An 18108-nucleotide genomic window follows, 5' to 3' on the forward strand; every position below is an offset into this window, starting at 1 on the left:
GGCAGGGGATGGTGCTGGAGGGAAGACAGGCAGCTCTGCAAGTCAAGGCACCCTGCTGCAAGCTGGAGGCCTGTGGCTCTGCCTCCCTGGTACGGGAGAATCTGTTGAGCTATGTAAATAAGATGCATAAATAAATAAGGAAGAACAGGGGTGGGCCGAGGAAAAGCAGCCAGACCGTGGCCCTGCCGGCAGTGCCGAGGTCGCTTAGCAACAGGCTTGGCTGCTGCAGGGGAAGGGAGCACGGAATCAGCAGCTTTTCAGCACCAGACAAATTGAATGGGAATGTGGGGAGGTGGCCTTTGCCTGGCAGCAGGGGGGGAAAGCAGGAACTGGTGAATCCGATCCTGTGGGCATCCTCCTGGAGCAGTTCCTGAGTGCTGGGATTGTTAATTAATGTGGCCAAGGGGCTTGGTCCTGCCTGCCAACTGATAAATTCCAAAGCGTGCCTGGGAAACCAATAATTCAATGTTGATTAAAATGATGTCTCTTACAGTCACCTCATGGGTTAATTACTTATTAACAATCCTAAATAGCTCAAACCCAATCCTACTGGACTCCCCTGGCTGTGTTAGTGCCAGCTGACCACAGGGCATATTTTCAGTGGCAGTTATCTAATACATTTCCCTCTCACTGCAGGTCCAGGTTATCTCCATGCCATCTCTGCATTCACTAAAGGAATTTGGACCCTGTGAATCTTCAGGTAACTGAATCTCAACAGCACAGATCCACTTGTTCTGGCCAGGTAATTCCTCTTAATCCTATTGCTTGTCCAGCCTTCTGGCACAACCCCGGGCAGACACGAAGGATGGTTATAAAAACAGCAGTTATTAGCGAGGACTGAGCTCTGAGAGCAGCAAGAACATCATGACAACACATTTCATGGAGGACTTAAACGAGAACTCTGAATGAAAGATTTTTCTGGGTCACTTAACCTGGGCCTGGATTGTACCAGCTAATTGTTTCCACTGCTAAATGCAGCTGGAGCCTGGCAGCGAGGCACAACCAGGGACCTGAGTGGCACCTGATCCATGGGAAGGTGCTGTGGGATGGTGGGGGGGTCAGCAGAGACGCTAAGTGGCTTGTCCAGGCACCCAACTGGAGGAGGAAAGGGAAAACACAGCGTGCCTGTCCCCTGTTTTATACATGAACAAAGCAATGGTAACTCATTTTACTCCTTATTCACAGACAGCTTGTATTTGTGGGGCACTTCAGCAACAGAGTGAGATCCAACTGGGAACCAAATCTGTTTGGAGCAGGGAAACTTCCCAGCTCCATTTCATCCCATCCTGCCCCTTCCAAGAGCTCAATCCTTCCTGTGACCAGGGTGGAGCGTGTTAGAAGCCTTCCCCAGTTCCACAGGCAGGAAGTTACACAGTGTGGAGCAGGATGGCTGGTTTTCAGTCCTTAATATGTAAATATGATTTCTGGGTCCTTGGGAACCGCACAGAGACACCTTTGGCAATGTCTTGTTTCCCTCTGTCCAGGGTGGAAAGGAAGGCACCTGAGGCTCACTGAGTGGGGAACACTCAGATGAGATGCCCTCCATCTCCCTAATGAGGAGTTAATTAAGTGTCTCTATGAATGCTGTCAGAACCAGTCTCAGAGGAAGGACACACAGGGAGATGACTGACTGTCCTGAGACATTCCTAGTACTCAAGAGAACAACCTACAGGCTACAAGAGTCACTGTGGAACAGTGTGACTCCAGCACTGGAGAAGTGCATAAATGGAGAACACCCTGACACTTTTCCTTTTCTCAGGCTGGAGCTGTCTGTGCCTGAGCTCACAGCTCCAGCCTCTCCTCCTGCAAACAGGGAATGGTAAAATCCTGCTGGGCCACACTGGTCTCTGGGGTATTTGCAGAGTCAAGTGTCTGGTGGAACTGCTGGTGCTCCCTGAACTTGAGCAAAATGTGTGGCCTGAAGGAGGAGAGTCCCGAATTAGGTCACGAGAACCAAAAGCCGTATCAAAACCCAAAGAGAATTTTAATCCTTGCTTTCCCAAATGAGTCCTTGCAGGTGTGCATCTCAGGATTTAATCTCTTCATACAACCACACCAGGCACTCAGCAACCGGCTCCCCCACTCTCCACCACAGCGGGTTTGATTTACAAGGTTAACCATGACCCACTGCTGCCCACTTTCCAGAACCTTGTGTTCTGATTGTGGACTAACAGTGGAAAATGGGGAAGCAGGAAGAGCAAATAGCATCAGCAGTGCTTAGGAGTCTGAAAGAGAAGATGTACTGAAGCACAGGCCTATTTCTCTTCAAATGCCACTCTCTGTCAAATGCCATGGTTTCCAGCCTTTCAGAATTGAATTATGTTGTAATTACATCCTATTTGGACAAGGTCACACAAAGAAAAGCTCGGTACTTTCCTCCATTACAGCTCCTGTATGTTCTTACAGTCCTGGAGCAGCCAAGCCTCCCTTTCTGACGGCAACAAACTTGTCTCCAGAATAAAATGCTGGTTTAGGTCCATTAGTGCAGCGTAAGGCACATTAAAAAGTCAAGAGGCATCATTACTGATCTTTCCGAGAAGCTTCCCAGAGCACAGATGTCTTTATCCTCTTGTAATCCTTACAATCCACTTTATATCATAAAAGCAACAAGAAAGGGAACAAATACAAACCCTAGCCCCATGTAACCTTAGTGCAGGTGTTTGTTCTACTCGAGCCCTCATCAGTGAGTAAGAACATGTGACATCTTAGTCAGGGACTTAAACATTTCTCAGTTTTGTCCACCTTCCTACCAGTTTTCCCCCCAATTCCTGTGGCAGTATATAATCTTGTATAACATTCCTGCATGATGGATCAAAGACTGAAAATCCCCACGTCATATGGGTAAATTGTTCCCTTGTTTGAACAGGCAGCCTGTAAACACTGCGTGTGGCAAAGTCCTCCTGCCAGGCAGGATCATTACTGACACTGTGGATGGAAGGAAGATGGAGAGGGACTCTCAGCTGTTCCCAGGGCAGCCAGGGACCCCATCAAGCTCCCAGCCCAGTGCTGGCTCTATAAATGTGCTGCTCCTTTCCATTAGAGCCGCTTCCAGTGGAGACGCTGCCTGATGGGGAGAGATGGATGAGGGCAGTGGAGATGGACTCTGGCACAGGCACAACCAGCCCTGCTCCCAGCTCTCCCCAGCAATCAGTGCTGTGCCTGGGAGGAGCCCTTTTGCTTCAGGCTTGGAGCTCCTCTGCTGCTGGAGAGCAGGAGGGGGAGTTTTTCCACAGTCCAGGGAGCGCCTCCTTCCCCTTCTCACCCCCAGAAGTGTTTTTATCAAGTCTCGAAAAGCTTGGGTTTGTCACATCAGCTGGTGACGTGGCTCTGGTGCATCTCAGGGCAAAGCAAAAAACCACATGGCTAAACCAGATCACTCTGGGCTGGAGAGGCATTGCCTTTGCAGAACCCCTCATCAGAATCCCGGGAAACACAAACTGTCCCAAGCAAGGTGCTGCTTTCCCACCACGTGTCCTTCCTCCTCCAAAAGGAACAGGCCTTGCTTCCCACTGTGCTTAGGAAAAGGGAAAAACAAGGCAAGTCCTCTTGGAGAACAGTCATTACAACACAAACCTACTGTTCACTCTGTCTTACAAGAAAAACGAGGGCCAAATTTGCCTCTGAGCTTCCTGCTGCTACTAAAAGCAACAGGGTTTGTGTCCATGTGAGGCCAGCGTGAGCAAGACAGTCCAGAGGAGCAGCTGGAACGAAGAAAACTCTGTGCTAGGATCTGTATTCTGCAGGCACCAAAATACAGCTCCTCTCAGCAAGAGAAGCCCCTTTCCTCTCTATCACAGGACTGTTTGCAGGACTGTTTAACATCTGAAAGCACCACAGCCATGACAAGCTGATGGGATTTTCTCCTCTTCCTGACAGGGCTGGTAGATCACAAAGTCATCAAGAGGAGCAACCTACTTAGGCAGAGAGGGACCAAAGCCCTGACACCCTTCCCCTTCTGCCCACTGCTCCTGACTCTGGAATCAACATTCCCTGCTGGTGTGACAGGGGGAGCACAAGCAGGTGCTCGCTCAGACTGCCATGGAATTGTTCCTCTCCAGGATGCACGGTGAGGTCACTGATCCTGTGCTCTGAGCTAGGGGTTAACCAAAGGATTTCTGGGATTAAAAAGGAGCTGCTCAGACAATCACTTGACTCTGCAAAGAATTTCAGCTATAGTTTGATTTTTTTTTTCCCAGAGGTCAGGGCCCTAAGCTCTGGGCCTCTGCAGGCTGCGTCAGCCCCCGTGCAGCTGTGTCAGTGAGGGTACCCCTTATTTCTCCCTCAGAGAGCAGTGATGAGGACCCTCCAGGCTGGTGCCATGTGCAGATGCAGCCGGGCTGGGGGACTGTTGAGGCTGGAGATTTTGCAGCTCTGTTGTCACAGCAACTGAGTGACTCAACCTGGCACGCTGTCTTTGGCCCCAGCCGTGTGTGCACACGGAGTCCCTGCCTATACTGCCACATTTAAGGGGTTATTTATTATCACAGAATCACAGAATGGTTTGGGTTTGAAGGGACCTTAAAGACCATCCACTTCCAACCCTATGCCATAGGCACGGACACCTTCCACTAGTCCAGGCTGCTCAAAGATCCATCCAACCTGGCCTTGGATATTTCCATGGATGGGGCAGCCACAGCTTCTCTGGGCAACCTGTGCCAGTGCCTGCCCACCCTCTCACAGGGAGGAATTTCTTCCCAATATGCCATCTAACCCCTGTCAGTTTGAAACCATTCCCCCCTGCCCTATCACTCCATGTCCTTGTAAACAGTCCTTCTCCAGATTTCTGCATCTACACTGATTATTATGCTGAATAATTACTTGGAGATGAGATTTTCTGGGTTTTTTTCCCATGGCTTCTGACTAATTTGCAGAATCAAATTTTGGTGAAGAATTATTGCCCAGGAAATTGCATTAATCAATTAAGCAAAGGAAGTTGAAAGAATAACAAACAGGGTAACACAATGGGGACTTGATGTTCACCTGCTGCCTGAACAACTCAACAGGACAACTCCCTGAGAACAGACCCACAATAATGCTTTGGAACTCCTTGCTATCCTGGGAGGTTTCGTGGTGCAGGTGAGGAAGGTGGGAGAATGAGAGCCAAGAGAGGGAATCATCATCCCCCTCGTGGCTTCCACAACTCGCCAATGCCCCTGAAGGGCTGTGGGTGCTCCCCTGGCACAGCTGCAGCAGGAATGAACTGCTGGCTGATGTGGCAGTGGGTTCACACCTCCCTGCCCAGCTGTTCACAGCACTGCATGACAAATGATCATTTACAGAGGAACTATTTTGGACTTCAGCAACGTGAAACAGCCAAACACCTCAACACTGTTTAAATATCCGTGGAAGAACAGACTGGCACACTGTTGTTCTTAAACAGAATGTTCTTAAACCTCTAAAAATGGAGATAAATATACTTGGGATGTTTCTATGTAGCACTTCCTCTGAATTCTCCAAAGCCTCTGCCACACAACTTTTCACCTTCGTTTACCAACCTGATGTAATCCATTTATGCCCAAACACAACCACATTTAACAACATAAACAATCTAACCCCGTGTTTACCACACCACTCACTCTCCACAAGAGAAACAAAGCTGCAACACCGTAAAAATATAAGCAATTAACTGCAGGAACCCAGAGAATCCCGAAGCAAAGCCAGCAGGAGATCCTAAAAATGTGAATATTGCCCTTCTGGAGCCCCCAGCTCCCCTCCTGCTCCAGTAGCTACACGCTGCTCAGAGAACAGAGTAACTCCTCGCCGAATTTAACCTGTACCAGCGTCAATGAAGGCAAAAACAATGCCTGGGGTTTGTAATGGGAAGTTATTAATAGGGCCTTCAGCTCTAAAAGCTGCTGTCCCTGCAGAGCTGTGCGTTTGTGAAATGCAGACACCACCTTTCTATACTTAGTTTTGTTTGTTCGCTCATTTTCAAAGCAGAGAAACTCGAGTGCAGGTGCCCGAGAAATCAAACACCAGCCAAAATTCATGAAGACACCGTGCCCAGTGCCTCTTCTTTGTTTGTGTGCAAAAGCCCTGGGGGAAAAGAAGGGAACATTGTTAGGCTTTGCCTTTTCTTTTCCTTCTCCTCCCAATTATTTTTTAAAGTTTAGCTTCGGGTCTCAGGATAGCACAAGCGCTTCAGAATTTGTCACCTCATTTAATTTGTCAAAAAAACCCAATGAAATGAAACAAATGTCCCATCCCAGCTGTTCTCTGTGCTGCACTGAGAGTGAATCATTGCTTTTTCCCCCAAGCCACTCCGTGCATTAGCCATTAAATCTGGATTACTGGAGCTTTCTGGAAGACAGAATCGTGGAGCAGAATCACAGAATCCTGGAATGGTTTGTGTTGGGAGGGACCTTAAAGATCATCCAGTTCCACCCCCTGCCATGGGCAGGGACACCTTCCACTGTCCCAGGATGCTCCAAGCCCTGTCCGACCTGGCCTTGGACACTTCCAGGGATGGGGCAGCCACAGCTTCTCTGGGCAATCAAAGCAAACCAAACCATAGTCCTGATCTGTTTCCAATAACTGAATTTTTTATTCTGTAGCATCTGCAGAAATAAAATAACCACAGCCTTTCTGGGAAGGGCATATATGAGAAAGGCTGGTCTAGAAAGACAAAAGGCAGCTTGATTTTTTTTTTTTTGTCCCAACACAGGTATTCTAACATTTCTAAACTTAGAAATAAAAGATAATTCTCCATCGGTGCCCTGAACTGCCTTTAGACAACAAAGCTTCTTCCTCCACTGTTCAGAGGGGAGAACACAGAGTTTCTCATGGCACAGGAATTGAGTTCTAAAAAAGTAAAGACATAACACTTTTCAGGGTCAAGACAGCACAAAGACTTTGGCTGGCAAGGGTCGTGCCTCGGCCCTTGGGTCTTTTGTGTGTGAAGAAAGATTTCCTCCGAATTCCTCTGGTGCTGAGCACCTGCTTCCTCAGACCTGGCCCAAGGGGGATTTGCACCTCCAGGGAGATTTCTCCACCTTTAGCCTCAACAGTTTTGCTGATGCTGAAGACAATATCGAGGAACAGTTCTTGGCCACCATAAATAAGGGGCACAGAGCTCATTCCTGCACCTGCACCTCTACCTACGTGTCCTCTCCACAAAACGTGAAAGCCTGTGGATTTATTCCTTTTAATTACAGTTGTAAGTGCTCATCCTGGGACCCTGCTGATCTTCCTCTACGGCCTCTTTCTATCACCTAAGTGCCTTCAAAAAGGCCTGTGAGAACACGAGGTCCTGCAAACCTGCCAGGCACCATCAGCACAGGCTCTGTCCGTAGTCAAACCCCAGGCATCCCTCAGGAGAATCAGTTACTGGGTTTGTTTCCTTGAAAGGAAGAGAGAGCTGAGACCTCCTCCAAAGAATAACTAAGATGAGCACTGTGCTGTCAAGAGGAACCCCAGACTCTGCTGCAGACATAGACAGCACTGTAGAACTGTCTGTACGACGTTCTAACGTGTCACCTCACAGAGGTGACTCCATGCCAGCCTGCACCTGGCATTTAAGTGTTCCAGTTCAGCTTGGGGACAACGCTCACTTCCTCTTACCCCTAGAGCTGAGTTATTTTAGACACATTCTGGCAGAGGTGCCAAGATGCCAGAAGACAGAGCTGTCAAACAGAGTGACTCCCTGCCACCTTCATCTCGTGCTCTCTGGACTATTTTCAGAATCAGGGATGGAAAGGAGCTGTAATTCATCCAGGGGAAAAGCTAAAGCCAAAAGGCCTTTTGAGGATGCTTTCCTGCCTCTGTTTGGAACGGGAAACATCTGTTATCCTGGGAAGCCCTGACTCCTGATGGCACCAAGGTGAACAAGGCAGATTCGGGTGGCCTGTTGGACCATGGGAGCAGCTTTCAGATGTCCCTCACTTTGCTGAATGAAACCACTAATGACTTGGGCAGACCCTTCACAATGATACAACTGCTGGGGATACAGACAATAAATGTTCCAATCCCCTTTTCCACCTCAAACTTTTATTTTAAAGATCCTTACTTTCACACTGCTCTTGTGGATGCCATTGCTCACTAGCACATGTGCCAACAAGTGACTACTAAAAGGACATCACAAGATTTGTATTCAGGTTGAAAAGCTAACCTAGATGGTTAAAATATGATTACATTTAGCTAGCAATAGCAAAATCCCATTCCTTTCCTACTGATGAAAAATCATCAACATAGGCCAAACGAAACAAAATAAAACAACTGAACAGTTTTACTAGTGCTTAACCACCATGAAAATATAACATCACCACTGGGCAACATGCCTGCTCACTGGAATAATAACAATTATAAGTTTTTAAATAAATAAGCCTTCCAAGCTGAAACTGTTGTTTTAAATTAACAACATCCCTTCCTACCCTGTTAACACTTATTACCAAGTTTACAAAAACATTTAACATCCAGCTGCTCTGCAGGCACTCTGATCTGATTTCCAGGTGCTGCCCCACACCACAAAGCTGAGCAGAGAGAAGGGAGCTGGAGCTGCAAAGGGAACAGACACTGGAAACCATGACCCTCCTCACAAGGACAATGGGATCTGCACCTCGGAGATGAGGGAAGAGGGGGAATTGATCACTGGCTTTTCATGAGGAATCACACTCAGCCACGGCAGGGGCTTCTACAGATCCCAACCCCACCCTTTTCCATTTGCTTTGGCCTCTTCTTGAGAAGTTGATAAATGAGCAATTTTCCCCGTGTTCTTTATGCTGGAAGATTAATTAGATACACCACCAGCAGAACCAAAGGAGTGCAATCTCAGGGCCTTTCTGCAGACCCCTCCTCTGCTTTTCTGCTGCATTTGTGTTGAATTATGACAGCAAAACCCCCAAGTACCTGGAGAACTACACACACATACAGGTAAGCACAAAGAGAGAGAATGCTCTAGAGAGGAGACAGCAATCCAGCTATTTTTACTCTTGTGCACTGAAACTCACATAAATCAATACATAATTCCCTGTTAAACCATGCCTGCAAAAAAACCACTTCCAGATAAAGCAGCATTAGAGGTGTGAATGAAGCCAGTCACCCACATCAGGAAGGTGTGAGCTTCAAGCCACCACTCTGAATTACAACCATTTAAACAGCAACATTATAAAGTAAATCTGCTTTAAACCGCTCAAATGAACAACTCTGGGATGAGGGGAAGCTCAGCACAGCTCCTGCTGCTGTGGCCTGTTCTTCCTGACTCTGCTGCTCCCCACGGTCCTGGTGCCAGCTCCAGCTGTGCCTGCACCCAGGCAGGACCCCCAGCCTTGTCAGTGCAGTGACAGGTGACAAAAACGTGTTTGCTTTGCACTGGAAAAGGCACCGCTTTGTCTCAGGGCCATCTGCTCCTCTCACCGAAAGTGCTGAGAGCAGTGACCTCTTAACGCTGCTGGGGAGCCCGATTTCCTCCAGAGAGGGATTTACAGGGTTAGGGAGGAGCTTCTCATAGGAGAACTTCAACATTCCAGGTCTGTCCTGCCACTGCTGGTGGTGAAAGATGAGGCCAGGAGTCCCTAAGAGAAGGTGTCATTACAGATGCTGCCCCGTAACAGAACAACCCTCCCTGCAGGTTCCTGTGTATCCCAGCCCATCTCACCCTCCCTGGGCACAAGGGGAACACCCCCCAGGTAACTTCCCAGGATCTTCTGAAATCCCTCTTGAAGACAGAAAAAGTAGGAAAGGAAAAAAAAAAATCCCCTCCCCAAAGCATGAGTATAAAAAGCACTGGTAACCACTCTGTGATTACAATGCAACTTTCCTAGGCCATATTATTTCACAGTGTGAGTCACTTCTAAATGCTCCTTAACAATGCAATACTACCCAACAAGCTCCTGCTGGAAAACACTACTGTTATTTCTAATTCCACTGACTTTGTTCCCAGGGATTTCCTTACTGGTAAATGCTCCACATTCAGACCTGGTGAGCAACCACCAAAGATAATCCTTAATTGAATAAGACATTATTCTCTAGCACATTCTATAGAGAAATTTCAATTATTAGGAGCTTTCTTCCTGGTATTTGCAGAGCTGTTCTTAAAGGGAGAGACTGATGCTAATCTTTTGTGTTTTAAAAACAGCATGATAAAACTATTTCCAGAGCAGCACCTTCAAAAATTAAAGCTGTGAAATTAAGGAGAAAAAACACCAAGTAGTTTTAAATTTGCCTCCGATGGATTTTTAGTACACGTTAAACTCCTGTTTTGTTTTGCAGGAGCAAAATAAACACTGGAAAAGATAGAGCAGGGCTGTCAAACCTGGCCACACCACGGCTCTGTTTTCACGGGTTTGTGCCTCTGTAATTAGCTTAGGAACCTAAAGAAAACCCTCCCTGGCACTTACTGTGTGATACTGGCTCTAAAAACATCTGGTGCTTAGTCTGTAAATACTAATACAGCCCAGAAACAGTGGGAACACTCCCAGTGCCACATTCACACAGCACAAAAATTGCCCATTTATTTAAGGGCCTGGCTTGGGGTTTTTGAGACCAGAACAAGTTTTGCTGCATTCAACAAGACAGGCAAGTGCTCTTCATGCAACCTCTGCATCCCCTGGGACTTTGGTATGTCAACTCCTGCAGTTATTAGTGCCTGTTGGTAAATAAATCCCGTGATCACAATGTCCAGTTACAGAATCCCAGGGCAGTTGAGGCTGGAAGTGACCTTTGGAGAAGGTGACAACAGCAGCTGGCTCAGGGCACTCTGTGCTCTGACAGAGATCCCCCAGCCCTTTGGGCAGCCTGTTCCTGTTCCTCTCAAACAGCACAACAGTGTGCCCAAAAGCCAGTTTGCTGTCACCAATCTCAAGGAAGCCAAGGCACAGTGAGGACTCTGCAGCCACTGTCCCCACCCTCGTCCCACACCAGTGACACCAGTGTCAGGGAGCACGTGGCCACGGGGATGAGGGCACCTGGGACAGCAGGAGTGTGAGTGAGGGAACACAGAATCATTTAAAATGAATATCACCCTCCTTCTGACAGGCTCTTGCACTGAATTTCCTCCATTAAGTTCCTGAAGCTTTTTGTGTTTTCTTTTGAATGCATCACCTGTGTTCAGAGTCCTTTCCTGACTATGCCATTAATCCTGACAGCAACCTGGGCTTCAGGACACCCCCCTCATGAGCTCAGTTGTTCTGAACCATCACAAGATGCTCAGGACACAGGTCAGATGCCCTCTGTGTGTCACAGGGACTGAGGGATGAGCTGTGCGCTCAGTGAGCGAGCAGAGCCCAACTCCCTAATTACACAGAGCAGGGCGTTACTGTCACAGCAGAAGGTGACTTCACTCTTTAACTTCTTCCCATCCCTGATAACTCCAGGTCTTGGCTCTGAATTCTCCCTGTTTTCAATAATTCCTACTAATCCTCATCTCTAACACACAAGGGAGTGCCCTGACTCCACATCTGCTGCACTCACCTCAGCTCTTCCCTTAAACACCAGAATCCAAAACGTGAGATCCTGGGTGTGCAGTGGATGTCCAGTCACACCCTCCAGCTGCCTTCCCTTCACGTCACACACTTCAGAATTTTACTCTCTGCTTTTAGCAGGCCTCAGGTGCTGAACCCACCCCCTGTGCTCTGTGCACCTCAAAACACTTTGCCAGCAAAGCACATCACAATCACACCTACCCAGTTCTGACTGAAAAATTAATGACAAATAACAGCACGTGGCACAGAGTATGTTGCATGAGAAAAAGAGAAGGGCAGGCATGAGAAAATTGCAAATCTCTCTTCCAGAAAGTACCACGAGGACTTCTGTTTTAACCTCCCATCAGAAAAATACACGCGGAGTAAAGGACATAAACATAATTCTCCTGTGCTGGGTAAGTCCTTAAATTACTCATTTTTAACAGCCAAACAGAGCACTGAACACTAAACATCAAACTGCAGCCTTGTACTCCCAAAAAATCCTTTCAGCAGCAGAGCTGAAATCCAAGTCCAATTTTACTAAAACCTTTGCACAGATCTTTTTCCTGGCTGGAATCAAGACCCATTCTTTCCTAAGATTAATGTTTTAACCAGAAGGGAAAAAAGCCCTTGATTAATAAATGATGAAATTAAGCAGCACAGAAGAAATTAATACATTGAGAGGCAGAGTTAGAGGAACATTCTTCCTGGTTGGATGTTCTCAGTGCATTACTGGGCTGCACCAAACGTGCGTTTCCCATCAGTGCTCACACTCCAAGAAAGAGAAAAACCACTTTTCTCCAAGATCAGACATTAAGTCCATCCACAGCTGTACATATTCCAACAAAAAAAAATCCCAGACCTTTTGAATGATGGCTTTATGAACCTCTGCAGCCATTTTAAACAGAGTTCCACCCTCAAAACTTACAGTTGGGCTCCCCTAATTTGGTTCCTGACAAGTCCAGTACTTGTGGTCCACATGTTCAGAGGAGCCTGGCTTTTGACAGCCAGCCAGCCTTGGGTAGGGTAGAACATAAAAACATATTCTGTCTCGGTAAGCTTGATACACAAACCCCGATCCAACTGTATTATACAGCAGCACTTGGTAAATGGCTTTTGAGCAAAATAAATCATATCTGAGCTTTGGCTGCATGATTATCATACAGTGATTAATTGGTGTAATCACTACTGATAAATCAATTAATGAATTAGTGACAAATGTTTGTTGATAATGCATCATTTTTCTGGTTTAATTCTTAGGTTGTACCGGAGCAGACAAAGAGGGGAAAGGTCAGAGCTTCCCTCTGTTCAAAGACAAAAGGTGTGCACACAAACATATATAAAAAGCAACGAAGGAACGATTTAATATCCTTGTTTTGCAGCCTGCCCTGCAGGAACCCCGGGTGCAGGAGCAGCAGTGAGGTGCAGCCTTACCTTGATGTTGCAGGCCTGTTCCATGAGTCTGCGGGCGTTCTCCTCAGCTCGGTACCTCTTGGGCAGCTGAACCCTGAAGAATTTTAAAGCTCCTTCAAAATCAGCCTGTAGAAGGTCCTCTTTGGAGGTCTGCAATTAAACACAGGGAAGTACAGTTAAGCCCTGGGAATGGGCAGCCACGCTCTTTTACTGGATTGGGCATTCACTGGGTGCATTCCAAGACACCGACATTCACATTAGCTCGAAACCATCCTCCTTGAAATCAGCTCTCTCACCCTGCCCCACAAAACTAACTGAGGCTAAAGCCCATCCAAGGAACCCCAGGCAGGGCAGCACAGAGGACTGCAGCCTGGGAATGGGTTTGATCCTTCTGTACCTGTTGGGTGAGAAGTGATTCTGGCTCAGCCTGTCAGGATGTCAGTGAGGAGAGAAACAAACCCCAAGCAAACAACAGAAACCTAGGAGAAATTATAATATTTTCTGGAAAGTTTATGCATTAGACCATTGCTGATTCTCACAGTGCTGCCTTAGAAAGACAATGTGTGTATGTGTATATATATATATATATATCTTTTTTTTTAATATATATAGTCACAGACATGAAGAGCAGAACATATGACTCACAGGAGGCATCAGCAAGTCAATGTGCTGGAGTCTGTGACACAATTTCTCAAAGAACACCACGCCAGAAAATGTTTCACATGCTTATTTCTACATCTGCCACAATCCTGCACCTCTCAGTGTGGGATCAAGCTCAACAGGTCAGAAGAAGTTACACATGGAGCATGAATCCAGTTCTGCCACTGACGGGGAAATTCATGGGGACAAACGTGTTCATCCTCACGGTTACTCAGACCTGCCCCCAGAGATCCAGCACGTAGGACATCCTGAGCCTTGGGATAGTTCCTTTAAATGGTTCACAGAAGCTGAATGCCCAGACAAGACCTCCAAAATGTGCATGTCAAGGTTTTTACCCAGCACGAGTAAACAAATGTGTGTCAACAGGAGCTGGAGACCGGGGCTGTGTAACACTCACTGCAAACGCCTCAGGAGCAGCACAGGCACATTTGGGTAAGGTTAATTGCTGAATTAATTGCTCAACTTCCACCACCACCATTTCCATGTGGGCACCCTCTGCTTTCTCAGGAGCAACACCCTGTGTTCATTTTTTGCCTCTTTATAGGCAGTACGTTACATACACATAGTTTCAAAGTTTAATTCCTGTTTAAATGATGTTGTTAATCCACTCAGAATAACAGTCACAGAACAGTCTGGGTTGGAAGGGATCTCAGAGCTCATCCAGTCCCACCCCCTGCCATGGGCAGGGACACCTTCCACTGTCCCAGGGTGCTCCAAGCCCCGTCCAGCCTGGCATTGGACACTTCCAGGGATCCAGGGGCAGCCACAGCTTCTCTGGGCAACCTGTGCCAGGGCCTTCCCACCCTCACAGGGAAGGATTTCTTCCATGTATCCAATCTAATCCTGTCCTCTGTCAGTTTGAAGCCATTGCCCCTCATCCTGTCACTCCAGGCCCTTGTCCAAATTCCCTCTCTCTCTGTTCTTTTCCTTCCTCAGAGTTCTCCCGAGATCCACTGGATCCTCCCTTCGTTCACTGCCAAGGAAGCTGCTGGGTCATCCCAGCAGGGACACAGGAAAAGCTGCCTGTGGGATGCTGATGAGGAATGTTCAGCTTGCCGAGCTGTCCCATCTGATCCTGCCCACAGCCCTTGGCAGCAGCACCACTTGGCTCGGTGAGCTGAGGCCGGGGCGGTGCTGCCAGAGATCAACAATTAAATGACCCTGTCAAACTTCAGGACTGCAGATGCATCTCACCTTTATGTCCATAGCACTTAATTTAAAAATAAACATGAAAAAAGGACAGAAGAAAAAAATTATAAGGAAAATTATTATTATTATAAAAAAAGAAAAAATATATTCACATATAATTGTCAGAAAACAGAATTATATGTAAAACATTTCGAGCCAGATTTATTCCTCCTAGGCCCCTGCCTGGATCTCTGTTATAATACTATTTTAACAGTCCCCAACAAATTGCTCTCATTAACCTGTAACTATAGACAGTTTTGAGTTCTCAGCCCTGAAATATCCGTGGAAAATCCCACGAGATCACGGGAATAAGAACTCTTCTGACAGAGTCTGCTGAACTCATACTGGATTTATGGAAACTGCAACCCATGCCGTTGTGTGGGCTGGTTAAATGAGGGGCAGAGCCCAGACCCATCAGCTCCTTCAGCATTTTCATTTCCTTAAAATAATGTGCCGATCCAAAAATTGGTTTTACTACTAAAAGCACAAAGGAAAAAAAAAAAAAAAAGGAAATTTTGGCATGCCGGGATTCACATTTCTTGACATTTTGTGATTTTAATCAATAACTCATAAAGACATCCCCGGGACCTTCTGGCAGCTGTTTGAGAGGCAGAGATTTGTAAATCCCTTGGTTTGTGTCACTCAGCTCTGGGAACTCTTCAACAGCTGATTTCACTAAACCATCTGTAAGTTTAATGAGCCAACAATTAAAGTTTGGCAGGTGCATTTCATTTTTGAGCACTTGGTGACTTCAGGACAGTTTTTATTATTTGAGATGTAATTTTTACATAAACGTCTTTTTGGTTTAAATCTATTTTTAACCCCAGGCAAACAAGGAAAGTCGGTCAGACCTATGACCAAAAGGCTCAGTTTGCCTTCGAGGGTTTGACTAAATATGTCCTCAAATGTCCTTCCCCCATCACGGAAGTATTTCAATATATTCACAAAATTATCTTATGTGGACGAGTCAAAACTAAGGGAAAGCCCTTTCCCACAAGTTCTAACAAAGCTTTCAAACATAAAGGCAATGTTTCAGAAAAACTGCAAATGTTCAAGAAATAGGGAGAGAATTTGAGTGACTTAAACGATGTCAATTTTTATTTTTAGGTTTTATTAGTAAATAATGTTACTACTACGTTCCCAAAAATATTTAGGAAAGTGTGATTAAGGCAAAGACTCGGCTTTTTTCTTTAATTTAATTTCTCTCTCTTCAATTATTAATCCTGCAGCCTCATTTATTACTGACTGTATCAACTGAAACTCCTTTTCCCACCTGGGAACTCACACGGCAGAATGAATTTCGGATCAGCCAGGCTGCACTTCCTCAATTTAACACTTCCTCCTTCATACAGATAAAAATCACTAATTTCCATAGAATTTTACATATCTATTTAGATTTTCTGTAGGATGTCAGTGAGCATAAAGTGCCTGTTTCACCCTTTAGTGAACACATGCCAGGGATGAGGCTCAGTTAAAGGCTGAAAAGAGCCTGGCTGTGCTCTGCTCTAGTATTTAATTTGCTTCTAGGAAATTCGAATTGTTTAAGAGGATCCTCCAATTTTCCAGAACATAACATACATACCATAATATAAAGGTCTCTGTTTCTACCTGTTTAATGCCTCTAAGACACAGATGTGGCTTCACCTTCTTCAGCAGGATGTGCAGTGTGAAATCACAGCTGTTTCTGTCTAACCCACTGCAGTGCTGCACATTGCTCTGTGCTGCCCTTAAACACGAGCCACAGGCCTGACCAGCTGCTCAGTGACTCCCAGAGGATGATGCCGACCTTCTGTGCTGGATAAACTTGGGCTCCAGGCCTGGACAAGTTCGGTGGGTAAAGCTACGCTGCCACAGTGACATCAGCACACACTCCTAGGGCAACACATCAAATGACACCTTCACTGGCATCCCCTGTGCCCAGGTATCATCAAACACGTGTTTTCCTAAATCACATCCATGCTCTGTGACACACTGTTGGGTACCAAAGTGTTTTGGGAACGAAGCAGCTCCGGGTTTGTGCACGATGAGCTGGGATCACAGACAGGGCCCTAATCCTGTGCACACCCAGTGACACCCCCTGCTCAGCAGAGCACTCCTGCTTTTGTAGCTCCACACTTAAAAGGCTGAGTTCATTCTGACACACAAAACACTGATCAATGTGGGTAAGAAAACCTCCTGGCTTCCCCCACCCCTGGTGATCCCAAAGGGAATACCCCCTCCCTCCCCCCCACCCCAGGACCAGCGCTGTTCCACTTGTCCATCAGCACGGGAAGCTGATGCAGTGAGGAGGTGATCAGAATTTTTCTAAGACTGGTATAAAGGTTTCAGATGTTTTTTCTCACCTCACACTGCAATGGCACAAGCTCTGCCCATCCCAGGCATTTATTTCCAGAATCACAGCAGGGAGAGCAGCTTATGCACATTAAAAAAAAATAAATCTAGTGCTTAATTTTCTCCAACGCCGAGGTTTTGAAGTATCTTCAGTTCTGATTAAAGCACAAATTCTTGGTCCTCAGAGATTTCTCACTTTTGAAATATCATGAGAAACACAGTCCCTCCTCTCTGCAAAGGGTGTGTGCCAAAAGGGATGGATATCAGGAGAGGTATATTTAGCTAATAAAGCCCGACAGGGAATCACGCTGACTCCACAAGTCATGTCTCTCTAACAACACAAGGACTATTTGTATTATTTTGCCTTTTTCACCCTCTCTCTTTCTTTTTTAACAAACAATATTATGTCATCAGCAAAGCCAAGCTGCCTGGGAGAGGAGGGCTGCGAAATTTCCTGGTGTTCTCCATCTGGAGGTCCAGATACAAAGGCTGGCTAAGTCAGGTGAAAAAGAGCTTAGTGGTTTTGTCTCTGCTTTCCCTGGAGCTCATCACAGCACAATTCAGAGGGATTTGGCAGCCCTTGCTCAAGGGACCAGCAGCAGGGTGGGATATAGGCTGGAGGAGCGTTGTGGTACCCTGGGAGATAACTGGGATGATGGTAACACACCCAGCAGCTCAAACCACGCGTTATCAGCCCCTGGGCTCGGTTCTACAAGTGACTGAAGGTCCTCAAATCCAGCTGCACTTCGGCAGCCACCAAAGGGTTTGTGGATTTATGATTTTCATCTGACACCTCCCCGTGCAGGGCCGTGTTGGTCCAACCACCCAGCCTGTTCCTCCACAGACCAGGTTGTAGCACGCAGAGCACGTGCATTTCTGGGAGCACTGCAGAGACAGAGCTGGGAACGCAATGAGAACGCCAGACAGTCACTGTGTACAACCACAACAGGGGAATACAGAACAGCACAGGAACATGGGGGGGCAGGGAAGAACTGTCACACCAATGGGTCACACCGAAATGCCACGCTGGTGTCCCAGGCCATGGGGCTGCAGCCAGGGGTGGTGACGACAGCCCCGAGCAGCCCCAGCCAGCAGCAGGGCCCCACTCCTGGGTTTGCCA

General features: G+C 46.8%; 1 protein-coding gene across 4 annotated transcripts in view; it reads right to left on the reverse strand.

Moving 5' to 3' along the window:
• RABGAP1L (RAB GTPase activating protein 1 like) overlaps positions 1-18108 on the reverse strand; it is a 210549-nt gene that overhangs the window by 44326 nt on the left and 148115 nt on the right. For all 4 annotated transcript variants that reach the window (XM_050307379.1, XM_050307380.1, XM_050307378.1 and 1 more), the window contains one exon: positions 12831-12959. In XM_050307379.1, the coding sequence (XP_050163336.1) occupies positions 12831-12959 (129 nt within the window). The remainder of the gene's footprint in view (positions 1-12830; positions 12960-18108) is intronic.

The sequence above is a fragment of the Myiozetetes cayanensis genome, unplaced genomic scaffold (assembly GCF_022539395.1).
Source record: "Myiozetetes cayanensis isolate MyiCay16 unplaced genomic scaffold, myiCay2020 scf12, whole genome shotgun sequence".
Lineage (NCBI taxonomy): Eukaryota > Metazoa > Chordata > Aves > Passeriformes > Tyrannidae > Myiozetetes > Myiozetetes cayanensis.